Raw genomic sequence first — 20,681 nt, 5'->3', positions numbered from 1 at the left:
GCTGAATTATCTTCTGATTTAAGTGCTTCTGTTTGTTATTTTCATTTCTTCTGTTTTTTTACAAGAGGGGTTGCTCAGATGGTCAGCATCCCCACCTATCACCTCAGGGTCGTGGGTTCGAGTCAAAGGAGGAATAGCTCCAACAAAGGGGGATCAAAGGGGAATCAAAAGAGAGAGAGAAATCTTCTGTTTCTATTGCAATGATTATGCTCTGGTAAATTGATTGTTGGAAATCTGTTTTTGACTTCCTCTTGATTGAGGTCTATGAAAAATGGTCATGAAATAGTTCAGATTATCACAGCATATCTTTTTCTGTTCTCAATAAAGCCAAATTTTCAGCTTCTCAACATCTAAAACATCTAGTCTTTCGTGAATGACATATTAGTTTCTTTATTTTTCAATCAATTTATGCTTCTATTTCTTTCCTTAAACACACTTGGCCTAATAATAACACCATTAAAACTCTTTGCCCTTTATTTAAATATGTAAATGTGTTTACTGTTGTCACTTTTTCATAAGTTTCTAGGGAAAAGATAATTTTAAGTCTTAATAATGGTGGCGTCCTGGCCAGCCTTTCACATACCTCGACAAATCCGCAGAATTCATGCTACTTCTCACCAGCACATGTTTGGGATGACCTTATCCTCCATGGCTTAGAGCCTTAGACTGATGAGATAGAAGGGACGTCGTAGTGTTTTTGTCTTTATTGGGATTTGAACACTGATTTTGCCGGGACTTCTCCACTTCATTAACCACTAAGTCATACTTTGGGCGCTTCGACCAATTCGTTTTATAACACATACCAAAACTGTACAATGGGGACATCAGACCCAGTGGTGGTTAAGTGCTCGTGTATAGAACTTGAGCATATCCACTGATTAGAAAAAGTTACTGGAATTTCCCTGATCTCCAATCCCAGTTTGGTCCTAACAAACGGTGATGTGGGAATTAGACAGATAATACATGTCAACGTCTACTTATACCAAGCACTGCAGCTTTATACAGATTTGTCTTAAGAGGCGCTTGAGTTACAGCTAATGAAGAGGTAACTGATTGTAAATCCTCATAAAAACTTGGATTGAAGATAGGCTGGGATCTAATGGATCAGGATTTGGGGCAATTCTTTGACCCCTAACAGATTGAGGGTGCTACTAATGTCGGTACAATAGTGCTAAGTTTGGTATTCAAAACACATTAAAGCATGCTTTAGTTGATCAATTCGCAAATCAAGAAACATGGATGTAGCATATTGTTACTCGCCTGGCTCTGACTGTGAAGATCCTCTGAATATACTGCCGTCTGGTGCGATCTTAAGGCCGAAGATTCTTGGCATGAGCGTAAAGGGCCTGGTAAAAGTAACATTAGCTCAAGACAGTGTCTGAAGATTTACCAATTACTTGGTACAAAGGACACTAGCTTGGACAATAGAGACCAGCTTAACCTTTTCTTATTGTATTTAACATTTATTTGTGTATTATACAACTAGATTGCTTGAAAGCACAAAAAATTTACAGAAGCAGGACTGCCACACTACAAAAGACGAACATTGCAGATTCCAAGACAAGATATCCTGCTTTCTACAGCCGAGAGCGAATGAAAACCTTTTTTCTATTAGATTTTGAAGGCGTTGAACACTTGATAGGCTCATCAGAGAACTCAAAGGAATCCAACCCCGTGATACCTTTAGTTGACACCTCATTTTGCTGCTTCGTGTTATTCATGTCATCCTGAAATTTCTCCATCTTCGCTTGCATCTCCTCCATCATAACAGAAATATCTTGTTTCTCAGCTCTAGTGGAAGGACGTGAAGGCGATTGGTCCTTCAATCCCTCCTTGATAATTTTACTGCCACCTGCAGAAATGACTAAGCACGTGACAATCCATTTTAGTATATCAATGAATAAGTACATAAATGTTCGATGACAATATTAGTGATATCCATCAATAGCCATAAGATGTGTAACCCTAGCAGGCAGTGCACGACCATCAATGAGAATATAATATCAAGTATAGCCAAATCCGAAGGGGTAAACAATCAGTTGTTTGTATTACCCAAATCCAAACACATCAGGCTCCCAATATTGACAAGGATCTTCTAAAAATTCCTCTGCGCGGTTATTTTGCATTTTTGCTTACAGATCGATGGAATTAGGTGGGATTATAATGCATCATGTTAATGAGGGAAATAGGAGGGATTGTTTATCTGTGGCTACCACACATACAGCAATGTTTCTTTGCCGTTTAACCAGAGTCCTGGGGGCAAAACTCTCTTTTTATTATCTAACCTTACTGCTCGGAAAAAACGCTCCACATGTTTTGCTATGCATCTGTAGAGAGCTAAAATACTTCTTTTTCTTTTTTTTTTTTTCTTTCTTTCTTTCGGTTAACCTTTATTTCTTGAGTACACAGTACATATCAACTTATTAAAAGATGATTTGAGAACTCACAAAAGCTGATTCTACAGTCAAGAAGAATGAAGAAACTATAAGGGAAAGTATGGAAATTTAGGTTTGTGAAGTTATGCATGCAAGTTCAGCTACTATTTTAGTCATACATGCAAGTTCAGCTACTATTTTAGTCCACACAGTAAAGGCCATGCTCCATCTATAGTTCATAGGATAGAACAATGCCAAAATGGAGAAGTCGACAATGGCAATCGCTCAAAAGCCAGAGTTCTGTATCATACAAATAGCCTTTCAAGGGTCACTTCCAATTTCCCCCCTCCTTTCTCACCAACAGAAAACACGTCAAGCTTATGAACACTGGAATAATATTGCAGTAGCCCAGCATAAAAACAGTACACAAAAAATAGATACTGCACCACCAAAAGGCGATCCAATTTCAAGGTTTACCTTACCAAGGGTTACTACAATGCAGCGAGAGCAAATGGACATGCTAAGTTCGTAAGTGGTCTTAGATGCATCACATACAGCATTTCGCAGCAGAAACGACTTCCACTCAAAGGCGGATTAAGTCAGTGGACGCGAATTACTAATATAAACTCTACATCCTTCTTTGCGGCAATGCATGTGAACCTAGTTTATCTATAATTAAGTTATATGCATTGACGATGTAACGATCTTTTACACCATTGGTGTAGGTCGACCTACTATAGCAGGCAGCGGCGGAGCCAGGAGTTTGTACGAGGAGATTCCAAAAATACTGCAATGTCACACTTGCGAATTGAACCCGTGACCTAAAGTAAATTTTGAACCCCCTTTGTCACTACAACTAAATTTTCCTTGCATCAAGAGATTCAATTATTTATATATAACAAAAAAAAAACTCATGTTTTATCTATTTGCACAATATTAGTTTTTGGCAAAGAGGATTCAAGTGAACCCTTTACACCAGCCTAACTCCGCCCTGATAGCATGTTACTTACTATTTTTATCAACAACAACAACATACCCAGTAAAATCCCACTAGTGGGGTCTGGGGAAGGTAGGATGTACGCAGACCTTACCCCTACCCCGGAAGGGTAGAGAGGCTGTTTCCGGGAGACCCTCGGCTCAACAGGAGAGATAATAATATCAGAAAAGAAACACAAGAAGAGATCTGTAACAACAAAAGAAGCAAGAAAAGAAATAATAATATCTTAAAATACACCAAATAAGTGAAAGGGAGTGCAATAATACAATCCTATGCAAAACAACAAAATAGTGTGAACACAACATAGACCGCTACCAGACATAAGCAAAACTCAATCAGACTACCCGGTACAAAGAGGGAAAAACTATGAACTACCCCTAGCCTACAACCATAATGCTCAACCTCCACACGTTCCTATCAAGAGCCATGTCCTCGGAAATCTGAAGTCGCGTCATGTCTTGCCTGATCACCTCGCCACAATTCTTCTTAGGCCTCCCTCTACCTCTTCTCGTACCTGCCAAAGCCAACCGCTCGCACCTCCTAACCGGGGAAGCTATGGTTCTCCTCCGCACGTGTCCAAACCACCTAAGCCTCGCTTCCCGCATCTTGTCGTCCACGGGGGGCAACGCTCACCTTCTCCCGAATATCTTCATTCCTTATCTTATCCAGTTTAGTATGCCCGCACATCCATCTCAACATCCTTATCTCGACTACTTTCATCTTCTGGATTACTTACTATTTTTATCATGTTATCAATTAATGCTTATAGTAAAATTTACCTGTTATTACCTTATAAATGACCTGATTTCGTAAATTTTTTCTACACAGTCAGTGCATATAACATAAAAGTTTCCACTACTTATATGCATAATTGAAACCGAAGGCAGTATCAAAGCTAAAATATACTAATACCACAGCTACCGAACTACCACGGAACAATATCTTGCAAGTATAATACTAGTATATAACTTTCCCCTCACATTGGATCATATCGCATACAGTACAGCTTAACCTCATCAATATATACTCGAAAAACACACAGTAATTCCAACAGGAAAATTCAGAGATAAGTTACCTTTAACTCTATCTGTAATAAACAACGCGTAATTCAAAACTCCTGACTGCGCATAGTAGAAAGAGAAAGAGTGAGTGTGTGTGTGTGTGAGAGAGAGAGAGGATTCTGACCAGCGACGGTTTTAAGAGATTCGTCAACGGCAGAGACGACGGCAAATTTCGTGAGCTTTGAGAGAATTCGGCCGATCTTTTCACGGCCGTCAGGGTAAAAAACGTAATCATCCGTCTTTTGAGCGCCGTCATATTTGACGGAACCGTCGATTTTGGAAACGGCCGATGTAATACCGGCACTGTACTTGCCTTCTAATGCGCATGCGTTTGACGATTTCTGTTGAACTTTCCGGTTCAAAAGTTTGCCGGCGGCTGCTCGGAGTTCATCTAAAATGCCCATTACTTACCCGCTGTCCCACAATAATTTTGCTCTTAGCTGCTCTTTCTGTCTAAATAAAAATTGATTTTCTGTTTGTATATTATCGTGTTAAACTACCTCCCCGATGACGACATGATGAAAAAATAATTATAATATCAAAAGTTTAATATAAAAGTTTAGCTGTCAAACACGAGATAAATGCAATCTTAGATTTTATTTATATCAAATTTAATATTCTAATTCGAACAATCAAGCTGCCCTTAAGGAGTAGTTTAATGTCAGAATTAATTAAAAAATATATATGCAGTTATTAATAATATGGATATTGCCATGTATGCATTAAGTACTTGCTTTTAAAAGGATATTTTTATCTTTAAATATAACATAAAGATTTATAACTTATTGTATTTATTATTTAATATCGTCAATTATCCACCACTAATTATTCAGCACTTATATTTTTTTTTAGGCAGTCAATCAAACGTTAAAATGTTAGAATTAATTAATCGAAATCTTTAACCAATTGACGCGTAACAATATCAAACAATTTATTATTGAAGACTTAAAAATAAATATTAAATTTTTTTATAACAGTATTTTATTATAACATTCAAATATCTTTTTGGAATTAATTTTTCTTGTTCTATTATAATATATATATTATCTATAACTACACTTAACTATAGTCGTCAAAAAATATCACACAAAATAAAGTTGTTAATAGAAATTTTTGACTTTATATGTTATCTAGTACAATCAATTAGATTAACAGCCGTACTGCTGGTAAGGGCGGATGTAGAGCAAACGTTACTGGTTCCCGTGAACTCAGTAATTTTTGCATAAACCTTGTATTTATACTAAAAACTTTATTAAAAATATAAAAATATTTAGCTTGGAACCAGTTCGTTAATGCAAAAAAAAAAAAAAAAAAAAACGACCATAATAAATTTGAGCCTTCGAAATTAAACTATCTAAACTAACATTATTCGTGGATGATATCTGACATTTTGAAGCTAATTTGGAAAAAAGTATGTAAATACATAATAAGCCAATCAAAAACGATATTGCGATTTCTCCTTTCAGTTATACTCCTCGGCGGTCATATAATCGTTCAATTCAGAGAGAGAGAGAGGAATTGGATCGGCGATTGTTTTCCTATTTTTTCTCCATTTCCGAACGTAGCTCCGACCAGCGCCATTATGAATGAGAAGGCCAACGTTACAAAGGAACTCAATGCCAAGCACAGAAAGGTATCCACTCAAATTTTCATTCTTATTGCCTTTGAATTCTTCTTTTTCTTTATTTTTTATAACCGTAGTGTTCCGGCTAGTTTATATGCATGCGTTCCACCAATTCCACGAGTACATGCTACCTCCTAGACCTAGTACGTGTACCCACATTATGCGAAAGGGTGTCGATTGATGCCCCTTCGAATATAATGTGTGGTTAGGTAAAAAAATATTTTTATGTATATTGAATCTCCTTGGCTTTTGCCTTTTTATATTTTGACATCCCTTTGTAAAAATTCTGGTTCCGCCACTACACGTACCAGATAACTCTATCTATCAAGACTTGGACATATCGGAAAAAATCACTTAGTGTTTTTGTCTTTGCTGGAATTTGAACCTGAGACCTCATGATTCTCAACCCACTTAATTGGCTACTTACTAGGCCATGCCCTTGGGTGCCTTATTGCCTTTGTTCTTATTTCGATTTTGATAGCCGAAGGTTTAGCTTTTGGTTATTGTCTGGTGGATCAATATTGTTCATTGTTCTTATCATCTCATTTCAGATTTGAGTTTTATCATCCTTTTTTTCGACTGTATAACTGCCGCTCTGTTGATGATTATTAAATGAACCTTGTGATTAATGAAATTTCAAATGAAGTTTGTTGTGGGATAGATCAGTCAGAACAACGAGCTTTGATTTATTTGAGCTGTTAATTGATATGTCTAAATGTTAGCTTTTCAGGTTCTGTGTAACAGTTTAACTGAGTGAAAGTTAGAAAAATATTTAAGAGTAAATATAACTATCCGTATAAATCAGTCCGATGATAAGTTTATTACATAGAATTGATCAACAACAATGACGACAACTATGCTTCAATCCCAAGCTAGTTAGGGTCAACTATATGAATCATCACTATCCAATTTTCTCCATTTGAACCTTTTTTGTTGCAATATTCAATAATTTAGGTTAGCCAGTATTAGAAGTTCTCCACATTGAATTCGCCATTCAATAAAAGAAGAAAAAAAGAAAAGAGGGTTGTTACATAGAATTGCTCTCCCGTGATGGTGGAGGAGGAGAGACAATGTCTAGACAACTAGGAGGAGTTTAAGGATCACAGAATCACTTACTGAAAGCATACGCTGTTTCTTCAATTTGAATTGCCAAAGTTATACTAGCATCCTTTGTTTGAGGTGTTCAATTATAAGCAGCACCATGGAAGTATCCTGTGGGGAAACACACACAGTATTCTTTCTTATACCTGTACTATCACTTGCCTTGGAGAGGAAAAATGCAACTTTCCTCACAAATTAAAGCAAACAGCATTATGTACTTAACACACAGAACGCCGAAGGGAAAGAAAGATTATCACCACTGTAGTGGTCTGATTTATATTTATACTCACTCGTGCTTTTGGCTTACACAGTTTGTTTCCTGGTTGGTTTCATTTTCATTTTACACATGCATTCATGTTCTGTACAATATTGGACTGTGTTTGCTTGCAGATTCTGGAAGGACTCCTTAAGTTGCCAGAGAACAAGGAGTGTGCAGATTGTAAAGCCAAGTATGTACTAGGATATATTTGAATTTGATAATGTGGAATTCAGAACTTATGCTGCTGAGAGGATTGTTGATATTAAACAGGAATTGCCTTTAACGTATTCTTCTTTTTTATTCAACGCAGAGGTCCTCGATGGGCAAGTGTGAATCTGGGGATTTTCATATGCATGCAATGCTCCGGAATCCACAGAAGTCTAGGGGTGCACATTTCAAAGGTAATTTATTGACTATTCTACCATCAATCCGTCATCATATCTGAGATTTGCTAGATATGTCTGAACTATGAAATGGTGCAATAGTAATAGTGCATGTTTTAATTTATAGGTCTTATGACGATTGATAGACTATTAAGGCTCATAGTCTTGATTGACTTAAGAACCATTTGAACTACTAAATATTATGTGAAGCGTATACTTATTTTATCCTTTTCCAGCTGACAGCACCCTACTGAAATACATTGATCCATAGATCACCCGGATGGAGATGACTCTACGTTAATTGATTCGCCTTAGAAATGACTGTCTGTGAACGTCTCATCTCAGCATGCCTTCATGTTTGTCAGTGCTTGCTTTTGATAGATCAAGTATGAGAATGTATGCAAAACATGCTTTACATTTTTTTTGGCATATCTATTGATGATATGGTGATATAGTGGTGATCGGGCTGTTGAGTTTCTTTTGGAACTCGAAAATATGCTTAATTTTGTGACATTCTTATGTCAGCTTTGTCCGATATCTAAATATGTATATTTACTCCAATTGATGTTTATATATGATGCACTTTTCTCTTTTTTTGATTCACATGGTATAGTGGATTTCATTTTTAAAAATGTTTGTGAAGTCTAGAAAGCCTACCAATTGACGTCAAACCTTGTCGAATATCATTCAAGCCGTGCTTGAGCTCTTGGGTTTCTGGTCAATGCCGAGCTGCGTTTGAGCTCGCTTATGGACATGTCTAGCTCACCAAGATGGATATGACTCTATGTCCATAATTCACCATAGTTATGACTTTGCAGTTGGCGTGAAAATGAATTGTACCATAACATACATTGTTCTTTCTCTTCCCAGCTCAATTTCATCTCAAGTGGAGGGATTGGAAGTATTTTATGTACTGTGGTTGAACATCACTCTACTTTTACTTGCCTCTATGGATTCTTCAGCACATGAAATTAATGGTTCAATGAGGAGAGTAAATTAACATGGACAATTCGTGAGCTACTCGTTATCATGCTGTTTGCCCAACTTGCCTCATAATTCTTGGATCTCAAGTAGAGAACCAAGCCGGGCTCGGTTCTGTGATTCTCGGGCCATGATAATTGTTATTTATTAGTAATTCATTTTTGGTTATAAACCTTAGGCATAAATACCATATAACCATACACATTCCATCTTCCTCCTCCTCCTTAGCCACAAATTACTGGACTAGGGGTTTCACCACTGGCCTAGCAATTGACAGTCTTGTGGAATATCCTTCAAGCCATGCTTGAGCTCTTGGGTTTCTGGTCAATCCTGAGCTGAGCTTGAGCTCTCTTATGGACATGTATAGGCATGCCAAGTTTGTCGAGAGCTCAAATTGGCTAGCACTTACATTCCTAACCTCAATAATCATCCCTGGTTCTGAATTCTGTATTAAATTATTTGGCTAAATACTGTTATTTGATGGTTTTAATCCACTTTTTATGTACCGTAAATGCGTTGATTCTTAATTTCTTATGAATGCACACTGATGTATATCTGGACCATGTGAGATGAATTTCCATGCCTTCATGTGTTTCTAGATATTTTTTTTTAAATGACTATTATTGGATTTGTGAAAGATGCTTATTGTTTCAAAGTCTTGTTATGTTTTCTGTTGTTTGCGAATTTATGCAGGTTCGATCAGCTACTTTAGATACATGGCTTCCTGAACAAGTTGCATTTATTCGATGTAAGTCCCTTTTTTTAAACTCTTACAGTTTTGATGTTGATATCATACATAATTAGTAGCCTAAAACTGTTGATCTGTTACATAAATAGCTTAATTGTACGTGATCCCTTTTTTGATGCTGTATAGCAATGGGAAATGAGAAGGCAAATAGTTATTGGGAAGCGGAGCTTCCTCCAAATTATGATAGAGCTGGTATTGAGAATTTCATCCGTGCAAAGTATGTCTTTACTAATCCCTGGCTTAAGCAATCCTTGATCCTTTAATCTAGTATTTTGCAACTCATCAAAGGCAGTATCTGTGTTTTGTTTAGATATGAAGACAAGCGGTGGATCCCTAAGAATGGGAAGGAAAAATCATTTTCCAAGGTTCAAGAAGAGTTGACCACAGTGCAACGGCGACAACGTTGTGACAGAACTGTCCATGAACACGCTACTAAATCCGGCGGTTCATCCAATGAGCGATTAAGCATACAACGCCCTAGCATAAAGCAAGATATACCTTCTGCTAGATTCAATATACCTCTGCCTCCAAAAGCGCCAGAGCAAGTACGTCAAACCTATGTTCCAAACTCTGAATCATATAGTTCAACTCATGAAAAGGTATCTTCGGGTGTGGTTCCTCAGCAGACAAGTCAGAAGACACAACCAATTGCAGTCACTGAATCTGCAAAGCAGGTCGCAGAAGTTGTCGATCCTCCTAAAGTAGATATTGCTACTGATCTTTTCGACATGCTTTCTGTGGATTCTCCAAATGACAATGGCGCAAATTCTGCTTCTGTAGATGATAACTCGTGGACAGGTTTCCTGTGTACGTTAAGTCACAGTTTTGTTAGAACCGTCTTTTTTTATCTTTACTTTCCTCTTTACCCTGGGGAGATCATGATCAATCCTAGCAGAGACAAACAAAAAAAAAACGAGTATGGGCATTCATTTGGCCTTTTCTCTTAAATAATGATCCATAATTTTCGGTTCCTTCTACTTCTATTCTGAGTGAGGCTGAATGAACCCTGAGGTCGCAGGTTCGAGTCAGAAGGAGCAAAGTGGGGAGCTCCTGCGGAGGGGTAAAAAAAAGGGTGAATGGTATTTTGAGAAAAGAAAAAGCTTGAAAATATTCTTGGGGATCTGTATTGCAGTTGCTATGTCCTTTGTTTAGCTCGTTTTGTTCTAATCAAATCTTGTAAACTTCTCAGCTGCTCAAGAAGAAATACAAGCAGCGAAAACTGGTGTTGCAAAATCTGATCATCGGAAATGCCAATCTGCTTCTGCAATTGAAGATTTATTCAAGGATTCACCATCATTGTCATCATCAATTTCAACTTCTTCCTTGTCAGAGAAGCTTCCAAAAGATGTCAAAAATGATATCATGAGCCTTTTTGACAAGGTACTATTGCTATTTAGAACTGGAGCTTTATGTTGTTCTTGGTCTTTTCTATTTTAGAAGGTGCAAGTAGCACACATCGATGATAAAGTGGAGAAGGTCACTTGAAATGGTTTGGTCATATCACACGTCGACCTCCAGATGCAACGGTCTGTAAGTGCGAAAACATGGTGAGCGAAAGAATTAAAGGGGGACGAGGTAGACCTAAAATTACATGGGGCGTAAATTGTCGAGAGAGACATATAATCTCTTGGAATCCACGCAGACCTAGCGAAAAATAAGGCACAATGGAACAAAAAGTTTCTATATTGGCGATACCAGTTACTTGAGACTAAATCTTAGTGACGTTAGTATGTTCAATTTAGGTATTATGTTCTCTAGGAGTCTTTTAGTCGAGATTTATATGCCAATAGAAAATATATAGAATTCCTACCATCTCTCATCATTGTACAATATGGGTCTAACATGAACTTAATAGGGGCAGCATGGTCAGTAAGGATTCATATAGTCAACCTGGACTTGCTCGGAATTGAGGCATAGTTCTATGTAGTCTAAAAATGATGTTGAATATTCTGCAGTCCAATACGGTGTCACCATTTGCTATGCATCAGCAACAACTTGCCCAGCTAGCTCAACAACAGTCTCTTCTAGTGGCTGCTGCCGCTGCTAGTGGCGCTTTAAAAATCCCTGTGGATGTTCAACAAGGACCAAATGGCTCCAATATAGTGAATCAAAGTTGGCCAAATGTAGGCTACCAGTTCCCTGGAATGACGATGCCAGCCAATGGAAAGACTGAATTGGAGAAATATTTGCAGGTCAAAAATGCATGAATGTTGAGTTTTTTGTTGGAATATTGCTATAAACTCCACTAAAACTGTTTTTCGTTGCTTGTAAACTAACTAGGTGGGCACTGTGGGAGCAACACATTTAGCTGGAAACTCTGTGCCACTTTCAACATCCAGGTACTTACTTCTCGTTCTATGTCATTTGTGGACTGTAGATTGGTTCATAACAGCTAGATTTAGATGCAACAAGTTTTTTTTTAAGGCATAATCTGAAGTGAAAAACCTGAGGATAGGTTCTGTCTCAATATATTTTTTTAAAAAGAAAAAAAAATTAGTTGTTAATTAGACACAGCCTATCTTCAGGTTTTTTACTTCAGATTACACCTTCTGTCCTGAAGCATAAAATGAACTGTAGCATAATAAACGAGTTAAACAATAACAACTATGCCTCAGTCCCAAATAAGTTGGGGTCGGCTATATGAGTCCTTACTCACCATGTTATCTGTATTATGAGTATTCATCAGAATTTGGCAAGTTTTACGTACGGCAACCATCCTCCTTTATTCGGGGACAGGTAATGTGAGCAAGGTCACATAGGCGGAGTTTAGTAAAAGAGTTAACCGACTGAAACGAATAAAATTAATCATCAACTGAAACAGGGCATCCCGTAGATCTATTAGATGGTCATATGTGGTAATCTTTTCCCTTTAGTTTAAAACTTTGAGAAATCAGAGCATTTAATTTAGTCAAACCATAACATGAAAGCTTCCTTGAGAAAGCACTGCATCCACTACAAATTTATGACAATTTGTCTGATGTTTTATTACGATTTACTGCAAAGAAAGGGGGTTTTTCTAGACATCATGTATCAGCTTCTGAGACAAGACATGTGTTGAACTTTTAACTAAATTTGAATTTTGTACTTTGCTTAAAATGGTTTTGGAAACCTGGGACATTTCTCATCATTAATAAAATCATTTCTTTAAAAACACGGTTTTAAAAACCTGAAGATTTAGTAGCCACAATATACTGGTGTACAATCTGCTTGTAATAGCTATTTGTACATTGGTTTGCCACCCAATTTTGATAGTTAATTCTATACTATAACCAGGGGCGGATCTAGTAGTCTACATATGGTTTCATTTAACCTATAACATTTTGCCTAGGCATGAATTTATCTGTGTAAAATATATTGTAATTATTGAAAATATTGAACTATGAACCTGAACTCTAACAAGGTGATGGGTTCAATGGTTCGAATCCAAGGTAAAAATTGCACGGGGCGCCCTATTTGGTCGCCCCCATTTAACCTATGCCCATTTTTTTTAAAACTTTTAACTTGTACCCACTTTTTAAACATCTTCAGCTCCCTTTCTTCTCCGCTTCAGTACCTCACCAGAAGAAAGCAAGGATCTAGATTGAGATCAATATGCATAAAAACAACATCACAAGCTGTGCAAAAGCTACCCTTTCACGTTCTTACTTTATTTTTTAGCTTTTCTTTTTTCCAACTGTATGTAATATTAATAGTTCCAGCAAAATCTGATGTTGTCTCTCACTGATTATAGTGGTTTTTGTAGCTGATAGTTGTTGTGTGTTTGTTCTTTTTTCTTCCTTTAAAAGAAGCACTAGAGAAAGCACACCTTGTAGCCTGGTGAGGGAAGTCGATGCTACGGTCAACCCTGGTTCTGCAACAAGGCGAACAAACTTATACTGTCGTGAAGTTTTTAGTAGTTAGTAACTGGAAAACTTCAGCTCTAGTATGTAATATTTAATAGGTGGTAAAAAAACTTCAGCTCTAGTATGTAATATTAATAGGTGGTAAAAAAACTTCAGCTCTAGAGCTGAAGTTTCCCAGTTACAACACAAAAACTTCAGCTCTAGAGTTGAACTTCAGGCCCGGCTACTAGAATGCTGAAGTTTTGCGTGATTGCCTTTGCTACTTCAACCCCGTATGCTGAAGTTATGCGAAAAAGCGGGTACGCTTGCAATTTTTTTTGCAAAGCGGGCACAAGTTAAAATGTGACACAAAAAGCGGGTATAGATGCAAATGCCCCGAATCCAAGTCCTGAACCCATAGAACCAAAATCCTGAATCCATATCTCACTATAACATCTTGTAACCATTTCCCTTTTAAATAAATACTCACTGTCAGAAAATCTGGACTGATATTTTTATATTTCCTCTTGTATATTACAGTGTTTACCCAACGGGACAGAATTCTTCGGGCAATGGTACAGTCTCCTCTGTACCGAGCAGAGATGCAACAACCACACTTTCATCAAGTTCTACACAATCAACAAAAGAGTACGATTTCTCGTCTTTGACTCAAGGCATGTTCTCGAAACGCTGAAAAGTTTTTGAGGAAGTATACTAGTTTTTGGATTATAGTATAAAAATAGAGTTACTAACATGAAAATAGCTATTCGGAGGTCTCTGTGTTACTAGGAAATTATAGACTATTGTAAAGATACAATGTTCAGCTTTCTATGGATGAGTTGATCAATATCTGTAGGTAGAATAATAAGATGTTGAAATTGAATGGAATTTTGGTCCTTTCCCTTCTGACTGGAATAAGTATCCAACCTTGGCGTGAAGAAAAAAAAAAGGAAATTAAGTATAAGGGGTTCGGCTGACCCCATAGCCGAAGAGCTAGCTCCACCCCTGGCCCCTGCTTACATGTCTGTATGCTTGTGTCATCCTTCCCATGGTTGCACAGTTGTGATGTTACAAATGTGGCCTTCCGCCTCGGCGCCTCCTATATTTGTATATGTGGGCTTGCTGTAACACCGAACACTTCCCTTTTATTTTGTGCACTTTTGAGGAATAAGAGGGATGGAAAATAGAAGTGCGGGACATGTGCATCTAAGTAAAGGAATATACATATTTTATACACTTTTTGGCTAGTGAATGCAATTAATTTCGGCCAACCAACCAATTTTGTATTTTGCCCTATCATATATCCATCCATATACAAAAAACGAAAAAATATAGTATTAAAGAAAAATCATTCATTTTATAAATTCTTCTTTCCTGGGAAGACGAAAAAGCAGAGAGGGTCTACCACACAAGCTCATGATCTTCTTGACATCTTTACACGCAGAAACTTGTCGAAAAAATAGTTCTCCTATACATATTCAAACAGGCATAGGCTAAAAAAGGTATCGCTTTGACTAGACATTGAGCTGCTAAGATGTTTGGATAGTTTGCACAGATAACACCAACAGCTTCCATGGATACATAGCCGAATGCATTGAAGTGTAGCCAGTCCTATTCCAGGACATCGAGCTGAAACCTGTAGAGCAACATAATCTTTCACTTGTAGATTATGTGACGAGATCGTTGGGTTCACATATAACTTCAGCATCTAGGGTCACGGGGATAGGGGTCGCCAGAGGTAGAGCCAAGATTTGAAGTTTATGGGTTCTAAATTTACCATGAAAACCATAGCTTGTCTTAGTTACTGGGTTCGCAATTAAATTTTTCTACATATTTAATGAATTTTCTAGTACAAATACAATATTTAAGCAAAAGTGACTAGGTTCGGCCGAACCCGCACCTAATAGAGTAGCTCCACCTCTGGGGGTCACGGGTAAAGGGCACAAACCAAAGTATCAAAATCATCATCAGACTGTCATTGCAAACAACCTGTTTAAAACTACATCATTGCCAGCAATAAAATGGTACTTATTAAACTATAAGTGGAATAAATATGTGTTAGTACATATTACGTCAAATAGAGTTAAAATGGAAATATCACAGTTGACAGTAATATAATTCTCCGGTGTAATAATATTAGTTGTTAGGTGCTTAACGTGATATTTCATGTGTCCCTTTCTGGCATTGAGGTCAAATTTTTTTTTTATGTCGACTAAGGGAAACTTGACAAGTTTAGTCAGCATGAGAAGAGCTAAGTTGAGCTAAGCGGTGCCAAAATGCAAACAATTAAGATGTCTAGGCTTATTGTTTCAAGAAAATGGAATAATAAATGAAGATGTTACTCGTAGGATTAAAACCGAATGGTTGAAATGGAGCAGTGTTACCGGGGTGTTATGTGATAGAAGGATGCCTATCAAACTGAAACATAAGTTTTATAGAACATATATAAGACCGGCAACGTTCTATGATAGTGAATATTGGGGCCCAAAAGTCCGATATATCTACAAGATTAGTATGAAGAGATGCGAATGCTAAAATGAATGTGTTACATAAGATTAAAAATGACCAAATTCGTCACAAGGTGCAAGTAGCATGCGTTGAGGATAAAATGAGAGAAAGTCACTTGAGATTGTTTGTCCAGCATCGATCTACATGTCGGTCTATAGGTGTGAAACTATGGCGAGTGAATGTGTTAAATCGGAACGGGATAGACCTAAAAATACAAGGAAAGAAGTTGTCTAGAATGACCTACAAACCATTGGAATCAATGCAAACTTAGCTAAAGATATGACACAGTTGAAGAAAAAAATTTATATATGTGATATCTACTAGTTGGGAATAACTTTTAGAGAACTTTATTATTATTATTATTATTATTATTATTATTATTACTATTATTATTATTATTATTATTATTATTGTTGTTGTTGTTGTTGTTGTTGTTACTAATACTACTATTATTATTTATATATACATGCCATTTCAACACATAGTGTCTTCCCTTTTCTTTAAGTAAAGGGCAAAGTATAGGCACGATTCAATCATAATAGAACCATGCAAAAACAGAAGCTAGATCTGATCAGCTAGAAATTATCTTAAAAAGATGCAGAATTTTAATTGGTTAGTAAACAAAATCAGAAGAGTATGTCTTGCATACCTATGAGGTGGTAGAACCAGCAGAACTTTTCCTTAATCCCATGACCAGTTTCTTTCCTGGTTCAATTCGATAAAAAGTAACTACAAAACCAAACAACTTGTCGTCAGGGTACGATGATAATGTCTCATGCACGAGTAGAAGGAAGTAGGAATATATCATCTTCAGATGGTTTTCTTAAAACTTAAGTAGTACTCCGATGAACTGCAACATGTTACTGACCTCCTTTAGCTTGAAAATTACTTATATTACTATCATCAACTAATTCAATAATAGTCATCATAGATCAAAAAGATATGCTATGACTGTAAAGATATGCCACTTGGGCCTAACTTAACCGCAAAAGCTAGCTCATGTGGGGAGGATTGCCCAAGTCTATATAAGGAGACCACCAGTCCATTCTCCAACCAATGTGGGACTCTAACCCACTCTAACACCCCTTCGCACGCCCAGACCACCAACTGGAGCGTGGACAATATATCATAGGGGCCCAAACAGAAATGGACCTGACTCTAATACCATGTAAAGATATGGCACTTGGGCTTAACTCAACCCCAAAAGCTAGCTAATGAGGGGAGGATTGCCCAAGTCCATATAAGTAGACCACCAGTCCATTCCACAACCAATGTCGGACTCTAACAATCATCAATCTCAGTTAAAAACGCATGCTGCATTAGAGGGAGGGATGCAACCGACAATACCAAGGCTGGATGGGACTAGCCGAGATTCTCCGGTTGGTACTTGACTTTCATGAGACAAGCAATGGTTCCGTGCCTGCAATATATATAGCTTCATAACATTAGTTTCCTCATCCTAAAAAGGAACAGTAAAAGAACCCAAAAGATGGCATTGTAATTTAAAACAGATTTTCTTGGAGGGAAAAAATACATGCGGAATTGTGATGACCCGTTTCATATTAGAAAAGAAGCACATAAACTTCATGTTCTGTCTAGAAAGCAGCCATCATATTTAATGCTCTTAGACTTCGGTCGGAGGCGGATCCAAAATTTAAACTTACAGTTTTCAACTAGATAGGTTCGATCTTTAAAGTTCTTATGATTGAACTCATTGTACGTCTAAAATTGTGGGTTAATATCTAATACTGGTTGAAATTTCAGTGATTTTTTCCCACATATATATCTATATTCTGCATTGAAAATACTGTTCGGATGATATGCAGGTCAATAGGTCATCTTACAAATATTGAGAAATGATTGTGATAGTAAAAGAGAATTAACTGGTAAAATCAAAAGGTTGTTTACAAATAAAAAATGCCTTAAAAATTCTTACAAGAATGAAATTCTTCTTTGAGCACTCCATACACATAATTCCACCAAAATCCAACAGCAGATATGCGTCGAATGATACAATACATCCACAATGGACCAACTGCGAAGAAAAAAATATTACTGCTAAGAAGCTTTTCTCCACAGCAGTATACATAAGAACAAAGACCTTTTATTCATAGGCATAGCTAAGTTTCTATATGTACAATTATGATCGATACCTTTTTCCACTCACCTTGCCACATGACTCACAATCTCTCCATCCATCATCTCTTCTATGGAAAGTCTCGCAAAACCTCTCAGCCTCATACACAGAACTAGAGGAAAAAATAGGAACTAATCAAAAGATAAATCACATTCATTAATAGCCTTACAAGCATCAACATGTTACACCATATTAAGCCAAGTGAAGGGAGGACTGATATCACTTCATCTAACTAAGCAGATTATGACACTCAAAGTTTCCTGATTTGGAACTAGTCATGTCATTCATTTCTCCTTTAACCGCAGAGAGCAGTTACCATTCCATTCACCAAAAATCAAATTGTTATATATTGACTTTTTTCGGAAGTGGCTAGCAGTTAAAAGAAATATATGAGATTACATTCTGACTTCATCCTTGGACAAATAAAGTCGTAGAGAAGTTCTTACTTGGAGGAACTTCATTATCAAAAGTCAAATCGCCTAAGAGTGTTACTCGCAAGAACCTACCACATGAACTGATTAATACTAATGTCAGTCCAGATACATTGTTTCTGGGGATTGATAAGCATCTTGAGTAGCATATGGTCAAATAATCGACCTTTAAACTGTTGGAACTGAGTTCGTATAAGACCTAGAGCAACAGAGTTTCTAGGGATTGATAATCATATACTCCCTCCGTCCTGATTTATGTGGCGGTGTTTGACTCGGCACAAAGTTTAATAAAAAAGGAAGATTTTTGAATCTTGTAGTCTAAAGACTTAGATATTTGTGTGGCTGTAAATTATTTCATTAAGGGTAAGTAGGAATTTTAAAGTTAAATTATTTCTAAATAAAGAAGTATGACATTCTTTTTGGGACATACTAAAACAGAAAGTATGATATACAAATTGGGACAGAGGGAATAGCTCCTTTCTACGGAACCAAATGAACACACTTACCGTCTTACTCTAAGATGAGTATCGACCAATGTTGAAAGACAGTTCAAAATTTGAGCTAAATTTGAATAAGATTTGGCAGTAGCAGAACTCTGTTAAAATTACAAAACTTCAACTTTCCGCCTTGTCAAGAAAGAAATAACAAGTCTTCTAATGGAAAATTGGCAGATTAAATCACCAGAAATGTCCAAAAATTTCAAACCAGGCATTTTGAAACTGAATGGATCAGATTCTATTCTCGTACAGCTATGTGTTGCATCCCGGTATTTCATGTGAGTGCTATGTTTTAAAAGATTGCTTAAGAAGCAAGAAAACTTGAAACAAAGGAACTGACTAGAATAAATCCCAATGAAACATCCACACATCCAAAAATTACAAATACCTACACAAAACCTACTCACCCATGTATGGAAAATCTCTAGCAAAAATTCACAAACTTTAATAAACAAGACATTAAAAAGAGTCCGGCCATTTCTGGTACCATATGCAGTGGAGCCAGGAATTTATGCAGGGGTTCAAAATATAAAATAGGAAACACATGAGAAGTCAAAGGGATTCAACATATACTATATATACATAAAAAATAAAAAAATTGACCTAGTATATATAGTGTAATTTTTGGGCGAAAGGGCCTCCTTCCACCCCCTGGTTCCACCCATGACCATAGGCACAAACTATCATCACTAGTAGCTTCATGAACAGCTATATTTTACATTTCTGTTTTTTTTTTATTGTGAGTGCTATTCTTTAAGAGATTGCTTGAGGAGCAAGAAAACTTGGAAACAAAGAAACTATTTAAGAAAATGCCAAATTAAGAAATACTCATATGAAAAGCCAATTTTTCACACCCATTAAACGCAAAATCTCTAGTCAGCAATGCTCAATAACAAATTCCCAAACTCTAATAAACCAATAACTTAAATGGAAAATACAAAACTGGCTGGTCTGCTCAAACTAATTGCATTCGCCCAAAAGTGTATAAAATATATATTTTTTGTATATGTATATACACATATATACAAAAAAAAATTATATATTTTGTCGGCTATTATTTCTGAGAGCGGCTAAAAATATACATTTTTGTAACTTATAAGGCTTCCCATTTCTGTCATGAATTATTATCACCAATAAGACAATTTTTTGGGGGGAGTGAATAAATACTTACGCGCAAAGATGACAGAGCTGAGCAAACTTGCCACTGCGAAGACGCCAACCATTTCTGAAATTAGCTGAGGTTGAATCTTTACATTGAAAGCAGGGACTTCTTGAGGAAGAAGAAGCCATTGAAGCTTTCAGAAACCCTAACGGGATTGTTGTTAAGCTTTGCTTGTTTTGCTTACCTCTTCACTTTGTAATATTTCAGAGAGGCAATTATTTCAATTGAAACCCGCGCCATTTGGATTACTCAATTGGAGAAGAAGGGTCTTGAAAGAGGAGGGAAATCAACCGACTTGGGGTGAAAGAGCGGGAATTTCTTTTGCTTAAAGCATCAGGTACACATCTTGGGAAATTGGAAAGTTGTGCTGAAATTACATGTGTACCCATGGGCAATCATTATTTTTAAATTTGCACTTATAATTCTTCAGTTTGCTCACTGTTTACCCTAAAAAATGGATAACAATTAAACTTATAATGTGGTTTTAAGGACACGTGATTTCACCTAATACCAATTGATAAATATAAAGAGTAATAATAGAAATTAACAATAAAACTAAGCAAACCAGTGTTTGAACAGAATTCAGCCCTCGAGTT

General features: G+C 36.8%; 3 protein-coding genes across 7 annotated transcripts; 1 reads left to right on the top strand and 2 right to left on the bottom strand.

Annotated features, from left to right (window-relative positions):
* LOC109230766 lies at positions 1,380-4,938 on the bottom strand. Of its 2 annotated transcripts, none has more exons than XM_019396188.1 (2): positions 4,558-4,938; positions 1,380-1,864 (listed from the first exon to the last, which is right to left on the bottom strand). In XM_019396188.1, exons 1-2 carry the CDS (start codon positions 4,835-4,837, stop codon positions 1,578-1,580), a joined length of 567 nt encoding a protein of 188 aa, XP_019251733.1. In that variant the 5' UTR covers positions 4,838-4,938; the 3' UTR covers positions 1,380-1,577. The 2 variants fall into 2 exon arrangements, with proteins under 2 accessions (XP_019251733.1, XP_019251734.1); XM_019396189.1 differs by having other exon boundaries at positions 1,380-1,852.
* Positions 5,822-14,259, top strand: LOC109230765 (probable ADP-ribosylation factor GTPase-activating protein AGD5). 2 transcript variants are annotated; one of them, XM_019396186.1, is made up of 11 exons: positions 5,822-6,066; positions 7,549-7,607; positions 7,728-7,818; positions 9,475-9,529; positions 9,656-9,746; positions 9,840-10,074; positions 10,153-10,336; positions 10,719-10,909; positions 11,485-11,721; positions 11,810-11,868; positions 13,891-14,259. In XM_019396186.1, exons 1-11 carry the CDS (start codon positions 6,016-6,018, stop codon positions 14,042-14,044), a joined length of 1,407 nt encoding a protein of 468 aa, XP_019251731.1. In that variant the 5' UTR covers positions 5,822-6,015; the 3' UTR covers positions 14,045-14,259. The 2 variants fall into 2 exon arrangements, with proteins under 2 accessions (XP_019251731.1, XP_019251730.1); XM_019396185.1 differs by having other exon boundaries at positions 9,840-10,336.
* LOC109230762 (B3 domain-containing transcription factor VAL3-like) lies at positions 14,690-20,405 on the bottom strand. 3 transcript variants are annotated; one of them, XR_002068711.1, is made up of 6 exons: positions 20,095-20,404; positions 18,012-18,107; positions 17,795-17,893; positions 17,206-17,278; positions 16,508-16,587; positions 14,690-14,986 (listed from the first exon to the last, which is right to left on the bottom strand). XR_002068711.1 is itself a non-coding variant. In XM_019396183.1 (6 exons), the coding sequence occupies exons 1-5, from the start codon at positions 20,211-20,213 to the stop codon at positions 16,508-16,510; spliced, it is 453 nt and encodes a 150-aa protein (XP_019251728.1). In that variant the 5' UTR covers positions 20,214-20,404; the 3' UTR covers positions 14,690-14,986. The 3 variants fall into 3 exon arrangements, 2 of the variants coding, with proteins under 2 accessions (XP_019251728.1, XP_019251729.1); XM_019396183.1 differs by having other exon boundaries at positions 18,026-18,107; XM_019396184.1 differs by lacking the exon at positions 14,690-14,986 and adding an exon at positions 14,993-15,339 and having other exon boundaries at positions 18,026-18,107; positions 20,095-20,405.

Source organism: Nicotiana attenuata, chromosome 8 (genome assembly GCF_001879085.1).
Source record: "Nicotiana attenuata strain UT chromosome 8, NIATTr2, whole genome shotgun sequence".
Taxonomy (NCBI): domain Eukaryota; kingdom Viridiplantae; phylum Streptophyta; class Magnoliopsida; order Solanales; family Solanaceae; genus Nicotiana; species Nicotiana attenuata.
Note: the sequence above shows the minus strand (reverse complement) of the source record. Positions and strands in the feature narration are given on the sequence as shown.